The 17,244-nt window shown below is 40.7% G+C and overlaps 1 protein-coding gene across 28 annotated transcripts in view; it reads right to left on the bottom strand.

Annotated features, from left to right (window-relative positions):
* PTPRM (protein tyrosine phosphatase receptor type M) overlaps window positions 1–17,244 on the bottom strand; it is a 395,597-nt gene that overhangs the window by 112,174 nt on the left and 266,179 nt on the right. For 15 of the 28 annotated variants that reach the window (XM_083518498.1, XM_083518477.1, XM_083518488.1 and 12 more), the window contains 2 exons: window positions 10,736–10,868; window positions 3,915–3,944 (listed from right to left, as the gene is read on the bottom strand). In XM_083518498.1, the coding sequence (XP_083374624.1) occupies window positions 3,915–3,944; window positions 10,736–10,868 (163 nt within the window). The remainder of the gene's footprint in view (window positions 1–3,914; window positions 3,945–10,735; window positions 10,869–17,244) is intronic. The other 13 variants (XM_083518504.1, XM_083518500.1, XM_083518502.1 and 10 more) reach the window with 1 other exon arrangement.

Genomic DNA, 17,244 nt, shown 5'->3' with positions numbered 1-17,244 from the left:
CAGATGCAAACATAGGCAAAAGTGTTTGCCCACCGAGCAGAGGTGAAGGGGAGGAATATCGCCCCCCTAATTTTGAGGTAATCAGGACATACAGCAGCAAAAAAGGTAAATGAAACATCCCCCTACCCCAAAAAATCCTGGCACAACCTAATTAACTAATATAAGTTGTGGGCACTTCTCAGTAGCCACATGTTCCCTAAGTCCTATCTAGTCTTGTCTTCTTAGCCTGTCCACTTACATCCCTAGCTTCCAGACTTCCTGGGTTAGACTCATAAGCCGAGGGAAGAGACTCATAGGATAAAACGTGTTTGCAATGTCGCCTAATTTTGGGCAGCAAATTTTAATTTCAATAGACTGACAATCCTCACTATTTCATTATGCAATGTTAATCATTGCCTAGTAATGATATAATGTGTGGAATTCAACGTAGTGCTAAGTGGGATATGTGCTTGGGGAGTTCTGCTCACACAAGGGGAGTTATCCCCCTTCTCATGTACCCCCTAAACTTGTACTGGGTGTCCCCTCAACTCTCCAGAGCATATTTAGTGGGTGGAGGCCACACGGAACGACTTTGTTCTAGTCAGCCCTATCATTAAAAATCATGCCCTGCCCTCCCTTTTCATCTCCTTCTTAAGTGCTGTCATGTCATAGATACAATGCACATTTTTTCAGAGACGAAATCTTCCTCCAAAGAATGAAACAGCAGCTCCACACTGTATAGTTCAGCACTATTACCTGTGGAACAATTTGGGACACCATCTATATAACACAGATCTGGTCCAGCTTGTTTGTTTTTAAATGGGTCAATGCTGTTACCTTCAAACCCAGGAATATGTATGTATGTGTTAGTGAATTTTAAAATAATAAAGTAGTTGAGATTTCATCCCTCCCATGTCTCTTTGACTCCTTAGTAGCTAACAGTTGTTCATCCCACCTTGACAATATATTATTGCAATCATGATGTTGAAAAACAAAACAATAAACCAAAGTGAAGAAATGGCCATGTCTACTCCTTAACCTACATTTCCCCTCACTACTCAGTGGCAATCACCCAGGGAAAGTTTGGTATCTTTTGTACACAAGCTACCCCAACCAGATGTTGCTTAATCATGAGATAGGGCTGTCTTCTCTCCTGTGGCATTACAGCAGGAAAGAAATTCTTTGAAGAGTTGGAGAGGGGGAAAGAATGGGCAGGCTGAGACAATTTACCTAGTGGAAATACAAAAGAGGGCTGACAGATGGTACCTTGGGGCAGATTATCATTAATCTAGTCATAACACCCACCAATAGGGTCAATGAAGGCATTTCAGCCAGAGCATATTCTGTAGGGTTTAAAAGGTATTCAAAGGATAAGAGTTTCAGAGTTCAAATAAAAATATAATTACACAGGAATGCTAATGCTAGCAGGCTAAATGAACACATTTCACTCCAGAGACAGAAGCATTTTGTTTTAACTTTTCTGAGCTAGCAAAAACTAAAACACAGGAATAAAAATACATTTGAGTTACTTTTCTCCACCTTTCGCCTTTTTAAAACAAAACAAAACTGTGCACTGATTTGTGTACGTTCACCTCATTCCTCATGGTTCTGCCCTTGGCACTTGGTTCAATATTTCATTAAATAACCCTGAAAACTAACAGCTTAATTTGTTATGAAACTACAGTCCCTAAGCAACATAAATTACCTACCAAGTTGTGGCTTCGCCATGCAGTGTAACTTAGCCTTAAGCAACATTTCTGTACACGAAGAGTGTGCAAACAGTCATGAGCTGGGCACAGTCACAATGATACTTCAGATGTTCAGGAATCATGGAATAAAATAGAATGACACCCGCCACCGAAGGCTCCACGAGACGTTTTCTGTCTTTCCCCCACATGCTGTCAGTGCCCAAGGTAATCCAATACTTCCTTTCATGCCCCACATTCAAGGAGCAGTCTGCTAGCTCTTTTTTATAGCCATTTAAAAGCTTAGCAGAATATAAAATCCTTCCCCACAAGCTTTTCTACTGCACCCTTTATTTTTCTCTGGGAATGTGCTATATACAAATAATTTCTTAACATCCCAACTGTTTCTGCGCCACAGGAGTGCAACTATCTTTGTTCTATTATTCAAAGAGATTTGGGCCAAGAGCGTAAAAGCCTGCAATTGAGGCTGATTTTCATTTCATAGAATCGTAGAGTTGGAAGGGATCCCAAGGGTCATCTAGTCCAACCCCCTACATTCCAGAAATTAACTTTACTGGGTCATTTATTTCACATACTGGAATTGTCCCCAGGGGTGCCAACAGCAATTTCAGTGGACTGGGCCCTCTGTTGCGTTCACAAAAGAGGACTCAAATTGGCATAAAATCTGCACACACTATTTGTATTTTCATATTTGAAAAGGTTCAACCTGTTTAATTTCTGCTTCCTAGACAGCTGTTAAAGATCCCAGTTCTCCCCAATGCCCACACTAAACCATGCACAGAACTCAAATGTCATTAGTTATTACCAGGGCTTTTTTTCACCTGGTACTCCCTGGAACTCAGTTCAGGCACCTCTCAAGTGGGCACCATTGCCGTTCTAACAAAGGAGGTGTTCGAGTTCTGGCACCTCTTTTTCTAGAAAAATAACACTGGTTATTACTATAGGTCTTTCACCAATTAATCTTTTAGTATGTGAACTGCCCTGAGCAATAATCATCATCATCATCATCATCATCATCATCATCAACTCTTAGGCTGGGAATGCTTCATCCAGGCATGGATTTCAGATAAGATGGGGGTCGAAAGGTGTACAACCACACAGATGTTCACGCTTTCATAAATTCAAGATTTTAAAAATGTTTTAAAAGGAAGTTGTGTATTTTAAGGTAAATTGTTGCAATTATTTATTAATATCTCATGCCTCCTCCATGCTTGATTCATACATTTCACTCTTGTTGTACAGGAGCAGGAGTAGGAAACCTTGTGCAGGGCTATGCCATTGTGAGAATGCCAGGAGAGCTCTGCTAAAGGTCCATCGAGATCATCACTCCATTTCCAAAAGTGGTTTGTCAGATTTCACTGGTATTCTTCTATGTGCTCCATAAAGGCAACAACCCTCCTCCCAAGGAGGATTATCTACAAATTAACTACCATAAATGCTTACTATACAGTTATGGTTCATGCACTATGTACTTGCCTATAGATTTTCTTCAGAAAGAAATGAACAGGCAGGTCATCCCGACAGACAATGCCGTACAAACACTCCTGCACTATTTAAAATTTGGTCCTCTTGAAAAATAACAGCGAACAAGTAATCATAACCTTGTGAACACGCCCTTTTGATTTCAAATAGAAAATACCCTCTTACCTACTATGTACGTCTCATTCTCTGGGATCAACACAGCACAACTATGTGTTACAGAATATGCAACATTTAAGCAGCATTTTATTTATGAATGGGATTAAAATGTATACAGCAATGGATGTATGGTAAATGGCTGCACATGTACATACATCACTAGATTTTCAACAAGGACAAAAAATTAAAAACAACAACTCTATGCCCACTTACTTGGGAATAAGCCCTTTGAACTCAGTTGGGCTTATTTCTAAGTAAACATGCATAAGATCTGGATCCAAGTATTTTATTTAAAGGTACCCTAAACTTGGTTTTGTTTTCTGAAATCCTAATAATGGTGCTTGTATTTTCCTAATATTTTTGATGAGGAAAAAAAATTACAACACTTTTAACACACAGTACGTGGCAAAGGAAACCTAAAGGAAACGTGGATTTGAATACAATGACATGAAGATGTTTGGTTTCAAGCGAGGCAGAAAAGTGTTTCAAGTTTCACAAAGGAGGTTTGAATCATTAGTATTCACTATTCATGCACAGAGGAACAACATGGCAGAAAGCATGTCTCTGATGATGCACAAGTAAGTTACTTACAGGTAATAAGTGTAGGAGTGATAGCTTCTTCTGCCATGATGGTGGAAGGATTTAGGCAGTGGAGGAAAAGATGAAATGGAAGGAAAGAAAAGCCAAATATTAATGTATGAAAAAATCAAGATGAGACTAGAATTGGAGAAACAAATGAAAAGGTAGCAAGAATGCATCTCAGAAATATCATGCAGCACATTTGGAACAGACAGGTGACATATCCAATCTTTACAAGAGCTTCAGCAATTCCTCACTGAGATTTTTTTAAACACACTTTACCACACATCTAATAGCCATGACTAACAAGGAAATGTCTCCTACACATATATAATACATAACACAGACACACACATGTTAATTCATTAACCATGCTTTCGTTTCACATCATAATATTTCCTTTAGGAAGGACAGCATGCCACCTCTAAAACATCACTAAGGAAATTAGAAACAGTAAAATTTCAAAAGTTTTTTTGTTTTGCCAGCGTACTGTGGGTTATTTGATACTGAGTACCCTTCTTAAATTTTCTTTCTTTGTAAGTCAACTATGCTGCAACACTATGCACAGCTCCACTTGCTCAGATATGCCAATAAACCTTAGGAGCATGGCACCGTGGCTGTTTACCCCCACAATCTAGTTGGGAATGCAATATAAAAATATAAGTTTTGCATGCAAATGTATGTTTAATGAAAAACAAACAAAGTCTTTCAACTCCCCCCCCCCAATGTTTTTCCAAAACATTCTTGCCTTATATGAATATGCTTACTTTACAATTACAGTTTTATTCTTGCTTTAGGAAAATCAAATTAGTCCCATACAATGACTAAAAAACAGAGCTTGGCTGCCTGGCCAAGTGTCCATGGGTGCGACCTCTCTGACAATGTTGCCCTTATTGGTAGGGTTACTAATGGTGGTGACAACAGCTCCGTGGCCTCTGGCAATAACGACAAGCTGCCCACCATTTTAGTTGCTTACAGTGCTATGACAAAGGTTGGCTCCATGGCACTGTGGGGGAAAATACTGACAAAAGGCTTGCAACCCTCCACTACTGCTCTAGGCAAGGCTAAGAGGTGAGCAGGCCAAGGCCTAAGAGCATTCACGGAGCCCTGGAGTTTTCCAAGGATGTTGGGCCTGCTAAAAACCTAGTGCAGTTCTGTCTGAAGTAGGGGTAACCTACATGGTAGCCTCCAGGTGGTGTTGGATTATACCTACCATCATATATTATTATTGGCTGTGTTGGCTGAGGCTGATGGGAATTGAAGTCCAATAATATCTGGAGGGCACCGGGTTGGCTATCCTTGGTCTAGAGCAGCCTTTATCAACCTTGCGTTCCTAGATGTTGTTAGAGACCACAACTCCCATCACCCCTGACCACTGACTAGGAGAGTAAAGGGGAAGCGAAGTACCGTACATATATATACAAATTGGTGCTTCTGCACCCATTAATTTGCCACAGTTCTGTCCTCCCCACCCCCCGAACAAAGTGAAGAGATTCTTTACATTATGGACCAAACAGCCTATCCAACTAATGTCTATATTCTGAGCCAAGAAAACATAGTCATATGCTATAAAGCAGTACAACCGTCTCTGTATTTCTGCTCTACTGATGACCTCTTTTATACAGTAGTGCAAAAAAAGGAGAAACAGCATTTTATAAAGCAGCAAAATAATTAGGAAAACTTGCTAAATTAAGGGTCAAATAGCGGCAAGGTACAAAAATACAAATAAGTACTGTAAGTATGGTAATTTCTGCAGCATAGTTTTTGTTTGCTTGCTTGTTATGGTAAAAACAAAAACAAAAGAGCCCTACATCCCTTTCCATAAATAGGTCTTACAAAGGACTACAGCTAATGTTAACTTGCCTCTAGCTACATGCTTCAGGCATCCCTTTGAAAATGAGGCTTTCATCAAGTTTTCTCTCTCATCTTCTTTGCCTGTAGAAATGTTTGCTAGTTTTCTATTCTTATTTTTCTGATGCTAACCGTATTGTTTAAAGAAGTGAAGTGCTTAATATTTAATCACCTGTGGTATATTTGCTCAATGTACACCTGTTCTAATTCTGTTTAAAAGGAGAATGCAATGTGCTGTTTTGGTAGGAAAGCTGCTGTTATAGGTGTTCTTGCAGCAAAACCCAGCAAAACCTGAACAAGGAGTAAGTCCTATGGAAATAATTCTGCCTACCTACAAGGATAGAACAAGAGGGTATGGTTGTTCTGGTGAATAAATATTGTAACATTTCCTCATTTTGAGTCCCATGACAAAACAATCCCTATTTTTTAACATAAGTTGTAATGATAGCATTATAACATAATTGGTATAAATGCAACCGTGCTTCTAAATTTTGTACAGCAATTTCAGAAACAACAATAAATATAATTAATCAGGGCAATATTGTCTGGATGCAAAATTCTGCTAAGAATTTATTGAGATAAATGATTGCATATTTAAAAAAAAATAGTTGAAATCAGGTGCTTTAATTTCAACAAATGGATCCCATCACTCTTTGATGTTACGGAAGAAAAATGAAGAGGAAACGGCTCCAGATATTTTTATACAGTAGTTACACTGATGTCACATTCCAGGGATGGGGCATAAAGCCAAAATCACATATAGACAAAACACATTGGGTGCAATGGCAGATGGCATAGCTTGGGGAGCGGGGCTGGGGGACCATGGCCCGGTGTTTTTGTTTTGAGGGGGCACAACCAGGCGCCTCTACAACAGGAATCCCTCACTGGAGACTGACTCATGAGTGCGAGGGAGCTACAGAGACAAAACGGCAGCCGGGCGCCACCAGCCACAGCTCCACTCCTGGGTCAAGCCTGACCCAGGAGTGGAGAGAGGCTGCAGCACCTGAAGCACTCGATCGCGACAGGCCCTGCCCCCCTCAGGGGTGTGTCCCAGTTGCCATTAGCTTATGCTCTGCCAGTGGGTGAGACTGCCGAAATCTTTTTCTCTGCGCGCTTGTCCCTTTTCTGCCTCCTTTTATTTATTTATTATTATTTTGTCCAGCACGTAAAGCTAAATGCGCACAAGTTAACCGTGCATAAGCTGTGGGTCTACTGTACTGAATCTTTATAATAAAATCATGAGGTTTTATATCTGATAATCCTTTACAATTACTGCTGAACAATTCTACAGTATAACAGACTGAAAAATACTGTTTTGCATGTGGTTAATGAAAGATTCACAACAGCAAGGCTGACAAAAATACCAAATTACAGTGGTACCTCCGGTTACGGACAGGATCCGTTCCGGAGGCCTGGCCGTATCCTGAAAAATCCGTAACTGGAGGCGCCCTTCTGCGTATGCGTGCTACGCACAGATCGCTTCTGCACATGTGCATGGCGAAACCCGGAAGTATACACTTCTGAGTTTGCCACATTCACAACCCGAAGATTACATATCCAGAGGGTTACGTAACCCGAAGTACCACTGTACTTAGCGAAGATGCTGGTATCATATAGGTGTTGACCCTTATTTGTATTTAATCTGGTCATATTTAGGTCACAATTCACATTGCTCTTTGGGGGCCTAGGATATTCTGTAGTCCCAAGAGGAATTATGAACTATCACAAACTGGTTTTGAAACGTCCAACTTTCAAAACCTTATTGCGTTGCAGCATGAGATTTATTTTTTTAAAAAAAGAAATAAATGAGCCGAAATCTCTACTTGGCACGCTCAGTTACACTGCTTAACTATTTTAAGCGCATGCTCTAGAAAGCAAAATGGCAAGGAAAGAGTTGTACTTTTGTGGTTCTCATTTGAAATTTTGAAAAGAAAAAAAAAATTAAATGTCCAATGTTGTAAATGATCTGCTAAGCATGGCTTCTTTACAGAAGGGCTAATAAAAACAAAGCAGTTCATGGTGGCCTGCTCCAGATGTTCTAATAAGAAGTATACAGTGGTACCTCGGGTTACAAACACCTTGGGTTACGAACACTTTTGGTTACAGACTCCGCTAACCTGGAAGTGGTACCTCGGGTTAAGAACAGAAATTGCGCATCGGTGGTGTGGTGGCAGCGGGAGGCCCAATTAGCTAAAGTGGTACCTCAGGTTAAGAATGGACATCCGGAACAAATTAAGTTCATAACCAGAGGTACCACTGTACATGATTAAATATACAAAAGATGTTATTCCAGTGCTTCAAATATGAAAGAAAATTATATCTCGTTTTAAGCTTCATATTCAAAAGTGCCAGCCTAATGAGCACAGCAACTCTCCATGGTAGGCCTTGCCCCTATGAGGCAATTATGGAGGTTGGAGGTCCCCACCTTCCCACAGTGCCTAAATCTATTCCTCCCCTGGTTCCTTCCTACATCACTATACCCTCTACTCCTCCCTGTTCAAACCTCCTCAGGTCCTGGGAGACCAGGGGGGAGGGGAGCTTGACACAGCAGGAGGGGGAAACCCCCTAGCTTCTTCAACAGCCTGACTCATCTCTGCCTCTTGACCTCCCTTTGTCTCCTGCTTCTGTTTCTGGACTTCTTTCTGCTACAGACTCTCCCTGCTCACTAAACACTGTTACCTCTTCAACATCCAATACCTTCTTCTCCCTCTTACCACTCATTATCATCCCACCAGCAATCCCTGAGCTCTGAGTCTTCATCCCCTGGGGAATCCCCAGCTGGTACCTCTCACCATTTGTTGGTGTCCAGTCAGTCAGTGACAGCTAATAGTGCATAAAAAGGCCCCATGTGCTGCCTGTGGAAAATGAAGAATCTTAAACACAACTTTCCTTTAGAATAATAAAATTTGGCCCAGTTCAATCCATAATGCTAGTTCATCGTTGATACATTTATTTCTTTATATAGATTTTAAGGCTACAACATGCCAAAAATAATTTCTACATCTTTTTATGAATGCAGTACTGTATATTTCTTTCCGACACTAAACGAGGGAGGGTTGCCTGGTGCCTTCATTACATATCTTTAGGTGCTGGGTGGAAATGTTGTCTATCACCAGACCTTTGGTTGATTAACATTCTATGGCCTCTTAAATGTGTTTGTGGGTTTGTTTTTGTTTTATTATGTATTTTGTGTTCTCGTTTTGTATTTTTATGTTGCGAACCACCCTGTAATCTTCAGAAAGATAATAATAATAATAATAATAATAATAATAATAATAATAATAATAATAATAAACAAACTCAGATTTTGCATCTGCTTTTCACAGAGGTTCTTTTGCTCTTCTAGCTGCTTTCTTCACAAGTTTCCTCTGTTACCTTATGACACTGAATTCCATCTGGTTCACAGTCATGCCATAGGAACCATTTTAATATGCAGGTGACTTAAATGTACTTGTGTTTTTCAAACCTAGCTCTATTGATAGATCGTTTCATACCTGGAACTCTGTAAGGTCTTTCGCAAGTATATCTGAGCTCATTTAAGGAACTTGAGGCCTGGAGAAATTGCAGTGGTGTGCACTGCACACAAGAAGCCTACAACTGCAAAGGATCAAGCATTCTAAGTACAAACATTCAGATATTTTTCATACCAATCATATTCTATCAACTCAGAGCTTCATTGACAAATGAACCTAAGCAAATTCAAAGTAAAGAATGAATAATATTGGCCTAATCTTCTACTGTAGTTTGCAATGTGCTCTTTCTAGTCCCACGGCGAAAACTATTCCCTCGCTTCCACTCCCAAATGTATTACCTTGATGTCAGGTAGATTTTGCAGGACATTGTAATTTTTGAGTACAATCAAAACTTCCACAAGCTTGTAATGTTTGCTCAGAACAGGGCCATCTGCCTTTCACTCACTTAAATGCAGCGGCTGAACCTACCCTAGGTTAACTTCAGCATTATAACAATATACAGTGGTACCTCGGGTTACATATGCTTCAGGTTACATATGCTTCAGGTTACAGACTCCGCTAACCCAGAAATAGTACCTCGGGTTAAGAACTTTGCTTCAGGATGAGAACAGAAATCATGCTCCAGCGGTGCAGCGGCAGCGGGAGGCCCCATTAGCTAAAGTGGTGCTTCAGGTTATGAACAGTTTCAGGTTAAGAACGGACCTCCAGAACGAATTAAGTACTTAACCTGAGGTACCACTGTAATCATTTCACTTGTTTTCACTGAGGAAAATATACACAGCAAATTGTGGGCAAATACTTCAAACTGCACTCTTCAAAATTCCACTCTTACAATTCTGTCCGGCTTGGATCCAGAAGTGTCATTTTGATCATGGGCGGAGTTGTCTTTTGGTGCAGGGCTATTCTTTTCACTAAAACACTGTGTCAGAAAAGCCAAACTAACTCCAAAAATATTGTTCGGCTTGTGTAACTGTTTACACAGCACCTTGCAAAAGCAGAAGCATGACAACTACTATTATGGTCTGGCACAAACCCTTCAGCCCTTTTCCAATTTACCTTCTTTTCACAGTTCTTTGGATACAATGCTATATATTGGTTCCAAACAGTGTCTGTTGGACATATATATTCTCTCTCTCTCTCTCTCTCTCTCTCTCTCTCTCTCTCTCTCTAATTTTCGCCTTAGCTCTTAGATTGAGTGGGGCTACACATAAACATTATCCTTATGCCATTTGGGCTGATTGTACAGTATACAGTGCAAGAATCCCCAACTGCAGGGTGCTTTAATAAAAAGGCGCTAACATTAATTTACTAAGAATGCTGCTGCAGGAGGAAAGAGTCAGATATCACAATTCATTCAACACTAGCAAGGCTTTAGGGAGAATAAGCAGCATATCTTTTCAAACTGTCCATAAAAGTAGCCAGAAACTTTGCATCTGTTTTACTGAGAACTGCTGCAGGAGATGCTTCAACACAAATATGCAGACATAGAAAGATTTATTAACTACTCACCTTTTCTTCATAACCAACACAACCCCAAGAAATATAATAACGAACAGCAAGATTCCTGCGATTACTCCAGCAATTTTAACGGTGTGGTCTGTTTGATTCTCTGGTTCAGGGTCTGGTTTCCTAGTTGCTGCACCTACAAAAACACATTTTTAAAAGAGAGGAGAAAATAATTAAGACATCGCATGGTTTTTTCTCGTAATATTTGACATCATCTTAATCGTCATCAAAGCTGGCAGACACCAAATCATTGATTTCTTATAATATATTCATATGCGCTGAGACAAATCCAATTGTTCATAACCCTAAACCAAATTCTGATGCTATACCCACACTGTATCCTGTTCTCACACACCAATTTTCTATATTTTTATTATCTGTGTTACCCTCCCTGTTGGCCTTGCTATTTAAAAACTTGCTAACAAACACAATAACTATCATAATCCCCTATCCAAATTTGATTTGCGGAAACATTTTCTGCAATTATTTTTCATAAATGAAGCAGTAATTCTTTAACATATTAGCTTAAACACCTGGAAATGTGAGATAAGCTCATTTACCATGCATTTTACCAGCAACTGTTTTGTTTTTACACAATAGACCTTTTTTGCCTTTGGAAATCTAAATCTAGGTCACATCTGGTAGGCAAAAGACTCCTTCTAAGCAATTTATTCACAAAATGGAAGCAGCTGATGATCACACCACTGGCACCCACATTAAATATCTGTTTAAATGAGATAACCAGTGCCTTACAGCAGCCACGGTCTTCAGCTTTTATAGCCGCTTCTTTACAAAAAAAAAGAAAAAAAAAGAGTAATGTTTGTTCTGTTTACTGTATAATGTGACGGAACATCAGAATCCATGTCTCATGAAACATCCATTTTCTACGGTAAATAATTTTAGCATGAAAACTGTTAAGGATGCATTATTCAATTCACCATGCTGACCCCCTTAAAGGACTTCTGACTTTTTAATCAAAATATGACAGTATTCATCATTCGAAGCACCATGTCACCTTCACAAGGTAGACAGACAATCCTGGAAACAAGTCTGATTTATAAGCTCCCTCATTAAAGTTCCTTTGGACTGACATGGGTATGGGCGGGGAACAAGTAAAATGTAATTAAACTTTTAACGTTTGGGGACCAGCACACTCCTGTTTTCATCAAGGTCTTTGAAAGCTCTGATTAAGTTCTAACTTTTTTTTTTATTTGCCTAGAAACCATGGTAATGAATAATCAACTCAGGGAGGGTTTTTCATTGCTCAGTATCAAATGATGCCAAATTTTCAAGGGCACTCAAATTCTCACTCAGACAAACAAGGGTCAGATTTCCAAAACCCCTACTGTCAAAGTTGATAGCTGAATTTTTACAAAGTGGTTGCCACATTAGGTGAACATATCTTTCTATATCTATTTTAGTGGCTATTAACGAGCCGGTCACTACTTGATCATCCCTCTAATAAAATAATAATAATAATAAATAAATTTAATAATAATAATAATAATAATAATAATAATAATAATAATAATAATTTTTATTTATATCCCGCCCTCCCCAGCCGAAGCCGGGCTCAGGGCGGCTAACAACACTAAAATAGTGCAACATTATAAAAACATTATAAAAATTAATTAAAATCAAAATTGATGGCAACCATAAACGAAAGTTCTGTAAAGACTGCCAAAGGAGGGAGTCAGGCTGCGCCCTGACCAAAGGCCTAGTGGAACAGCTCTGTCTTGCAAGCCCTGCGGAAAGATGCCAAGTCCTGCAGGGCCCTCGTCTCTTGTGACAAAGCGTTCCACCAGGTTGGAGCCGCAGCCGAAAAAGCCCTGGCTCTAGTTGAGGCCAGCCTAACCTCTCTGTGGCCTGGGACCTTCAAGATGTTTTTATTTGAAGACCGTAAGTTCCTCTGTGGGGCATACCAGGAGAGGCGGTCCCGTAGGTACGAGGGTCCTAGGTCGTATAGGGCTTTGAAGGTTAAAACCAGCACCTTAAACCTGATCCTGCATTCCACTGGGAGCCAGTGCAGCTGGTATAGCACTGCGTGAATGTGATCCCACAGCGAGAACCCGTAAGGAGTCTCGCCGCGGCATTCTGCACCCGCTGGAGTTTCTGGGTCAGTCTCAAGGGCAGCCCCACGTAGAGCGAGTTACAATAATTCAGTCTGGAGGTGACCGTCGCGTGGATCACAGTGGCTAGGTCAGGGCGAGAGAGGTAAGGAGCCAACTGCTTAGCTTGGCAGAGATGAAAAAATGCCGCCTTTGTTATAGCTGCAATCTGTGCCTCCATGGAGAGGGAGGTATCGAAAATTACACCCAAACTCTTAACGGACGGTGCTGGCACTAATTGCACCCCTGCAAGAGATGGGAGTTCCCACCTCAATCCCATATCGTCCCGTCCCAGCCAGAGGACCTCTGTCTTCGAAGGATTTAACTTCAACCGGCTCCCACGTAACCATCCAGCGTAACCATCCAGCCACAGCTTCCAAGCATCTGATCAGTGTGTCTGGGGCCAAGTCAGGATGGCCACCCATCAACAGATAGAGTTGGGTGTCATCAGCATACTGATGGCAGCCCAGCCCAAAACTCCAGACAAGTTGGGTGAGGGGGCGCATAAAGATGTTAAAAAGCACCGGGGAGAGTATCACACCTTGGGGTACTCCACACACCAAGGAGTGGCGCGATGACAATTCCCCCCCAAGCGCCACCCTCTGTCCCCAACCAGAGAGAAACGAGCACAGCCATTGAAGGACTGTGCCCTGGATCCCCACGTCGGCAAGGCGGTGGTCCAGGAGTTTGTGATTGACCACGTCGAAGGCTGCTGCCAGGTCTAGAAGAACCAGCAGCCCCGACTCGCCTCGGTCCAGCTGCCTGCGGAGATCATCTGTTAGGGCGACCAGAGCTGTCTCTAGACACGGTATATATGATCTCTCTACATTGGTGCAAATCCCTGCATCATATATCATCCCCAAAGATGACCCATAATATCCAAACTGGAGAAAGCACTTCTTTGGTCTCTCACTAGCACTAATTAGGAGTAAGTGTCACTAATGGGTGACATTTGTCATACCATTTATGCTTTGCCTGATATGACACACCTCACAATTCTTCCTAACCTTGCTTGCCATGTCAATGCTTGAGAAGAGCAAGGAAGGTGCTGATATAGCACTTTTTTTAAAATATACGTTGAGCATGAAGAAGTGATGATCTGCAGGTTAGATTTTATTACTGGACTCAAGTGACTAACTTTGTGATTCACATACACAAAATGTTTTCAAATGGGTATTGCTACTTTCAACACATACAAGCACTTTTTGCCTTCATGTTTAAAATTACTGTGGAAGGGACACATCCCTCCTATTTTATATCACAAAAGCCAACTTGATAATGTACTTTCCCCAGTTAGCTATGGCCATACTTTGGGACTTTGCTACGGCCCAACAGAAAACATCACAATGGTAGAGGGAATGTGTGGCCAAAATGAGCAAGACAGGGCAAGTGTCGTGGTTCTTCCCCTTATAATAACATCTATGTCACAAACCATTTAAAGGTGGAAGAAGGGGTCAACCTGGCATGCATAACTAAAACCTGGGAGGGTGAACTGGGAGGAGTTGATCTAGCCCAACTTAGCCCACCTGCAATTGTTTTCCCACAGCAACCTACATAACTTTCCACGTTTTGGCAGCTGCATCCTTCTATCTTACTTCATATTAATTTTATTCCATCTAATATCAAGTGAGGAAGTATTCACAATGGATTGTATCCAACTCCCACACCCTCCCAAAATCTGCTCTGGAGAATTGGAGAACTCCCAGGACATATTTAGGGGGCAGGTGTGAGAAAGGAGAGCAAGGGAAATCTAGTTATGCAATCAGAAATCCTTGAACTGGTACAAGCCTATCACTCGCAAGCATCATCTCCCACATTGTAGAGTTTGGCTGGCTTTCTGGATTACCAGGGAGTTAGGGGCCATGAAACAAGCAAAGAGACAACTAAAACATAGATAGTGCAAGTGTTGAAGTGGATATCTCTGAACCCAAGCAAAAGCACATTAATACCACACTGAAGGCAGTAACACATGTTTACTCCTCCAGCATCACTACATCAAATTACTCTCAACAGACCTTTTCTGCATGTTTATTACTTTATTTATTTGTTTTACACATTTATAAACCGATTTACAGGCTGAGGCCATCAAAGTGATGCACAACAAGATAAAATGATATTTGCAAACTCTTAAAAAAAAACACAACTCACTATTTCTACAGATGTACAATTAATATTCCATACAATGGCTGGAACACACTTGAGGGAATGCCTATTTAAACTAAAAATGTCTTCAGTGGATATTAAAACAACATCCTACACAGGGACTCGGCTGAGACTAATTTGCCAGGCATTTTGGAATAAAGTCACTTCTATTCACCCTGACCTTGATGCCAGTTTTGGTACAGTTCCTCTATATCAGGAGTGAGGGATCTTTTTCAACCCGAAGGCCACATTCAATTCTGCACAACTTTCCAGGGGCCACCACAAGCCAGCGGCAGGTGGAGCAAGATATAAAACTGAACAGAGCAATGAGTGCCAATTCTGACTTTGCGCAATGGGCTAGTTTTGGCAGGCGCTCACACCCTTCTCTGTCCTCCATGCAGGTAAGCAAAGAGGATAAAGGACACATTCCAGTCAGGTAAAAGCACACATGTATCCACTCCTTAGGAAACCCTCTCTGGATCTTATTTTATTTATTTAACAAGGTTTATATACCACTTAATAAAAAGAATAAAAATGAAAACTTCTAAGGGGTGTACATTCAATAGAATGAAATATGAGTAAGAAAATACTGATGAAACCAATGGACTTAAAAGTAGACATAATAAAATTACCAAAATATAAGGGGGGAGGGGACCAAACAGAGTTGAAGAGCACTTCCACCTATTAAATTTACATGTCTGGGGAGGCTTATCTAAACAAAAATGGTTTTTGCAGGCATCAAAAATAGTAAAACAAAGAGACCTTTTTGATATTGATAGACAGGCAGCTCCAAAGCACAGGCAATGCCATACTAAAATATCGATTCCTCGCAAGTGCAGAATGAACAGCATATGGCACTTATAAAAGGGCCTTTTCTACAGACTGAAGTAATTGAGTGGGCATAGAGGGGGTGTCCGTATAGGGTAAGGTGATCCTTCAAAACAGTGGCCCTAAGTGGATAATAGCAACATATTGAATAGAATGTGGGCTGGTGACAAATTGGCAGCCATTGTAGATCTTTTGGAAGTGTATAATACATTGACAAGGTTTCACTCCTGTCAGCGATCATGCTGCATCATTCTGCACTAGCTGCAGTTTCTAGACCAAGCACAAGAGAATCCCTACCTGGGGAGCAGTAATAGTATTGAAGTTGCCAGTACCTGGACTACTGTGGTCAAGCTATCCTTGTCCAGGAACACTGGCAGCTATAATATCAGCCAAAGCTGACAGAAGGCACTCCTTCTATCAGGCCATCTAGGCCTCCAATGACCAAGTTGAATACAGAAGGCCATCAGCATTGTGGGGATTTGCACATCCCCCATGTTCCTTTATATTTATGCCTCAGCAAGGTCGGCAAGCATCTACAATTTAAGTGCCACCAATGAAGCTAATCCTGGTAAAATAATTAGCAATCAACTGTGGCTTCAAGCCTACCTGATCTCATGAGCTGCTGCACCTACAATATAATCAGCTGTATCTACAAAGCAGTTCATAGGATCATGCAGTTTTGTTTACAATCTAGTAATCAGTAAACCCACTGAAACAAATACAGCTTTAGTGTATATAGCTATGGGCTGAATTGTAGCGCAAATGATAACTTGTATGAGCTAGGAAAAATTACTTCATATTACTTCTTTTGAAAGTAAATAACTAAGGCTCCAATCCTAACCCCACTTATCTGGGAATAAGCTACATTAAATTTAAGGGGATTGCAGTTTAGTTAATTAGATTTAATTATACATTTTTCATTGTAACCTTCGCATAAGTGTGAAAAAACATGTATAAAAGTAAAATCAGGTCTGTTGTGTAGAGACATAGAAGCTGCTAATTCCCCCCGCCTCCATGGTGCCACTTAGTTCAATAATCCTTTCCTTTATCAGAACATGCTGGTTTCACTTCAATTTCTCTTTTAAGTCTGACCAGAAGCTGGGGCAATTTCTTCACTGTTGTTGGCTTTATATGCATTTGCTCAATGCGTCATTTGGATGCTTTTTAAACAGATGTTCTTCTGATCAAATAATATAATGGCAAAGTTTTAAAACACCCAAGAAAAAAGTCACAGCAGAGCTGAGTTACTGATGGAATCTACTTTTCCTGTTACGAACTGGCCCATGATGGTTTTTCTTTTCTCCATTTCTTTTTTTAGCGCTAACTCTTGACCTTTGTAATATAGAAACTGGTAAATATCCATCTGTTCCTCCTGAGAGCAAAGTAAATGATCACAGGCTCAAAAAACTCATACTCTTAAGAGGCCGGCAATCA

This window comes from Podarcis liolepis, assembly GCF_965112155.1.
Source record: "Podarcis liolepis genome assembly, chromosome: 8".
Taxonomy (NCBI): domain Eukaryota; kingdom Metazoa; phylum Chordata; class Lepidosauria; order Squamata; family Lacertidae; genus Podarcis; species Podarcis liolepis.
Note: the sequence above shows the minus strand (reverse complement) of the source record. Positions and strands in the feature narration are given on the sequence as shown.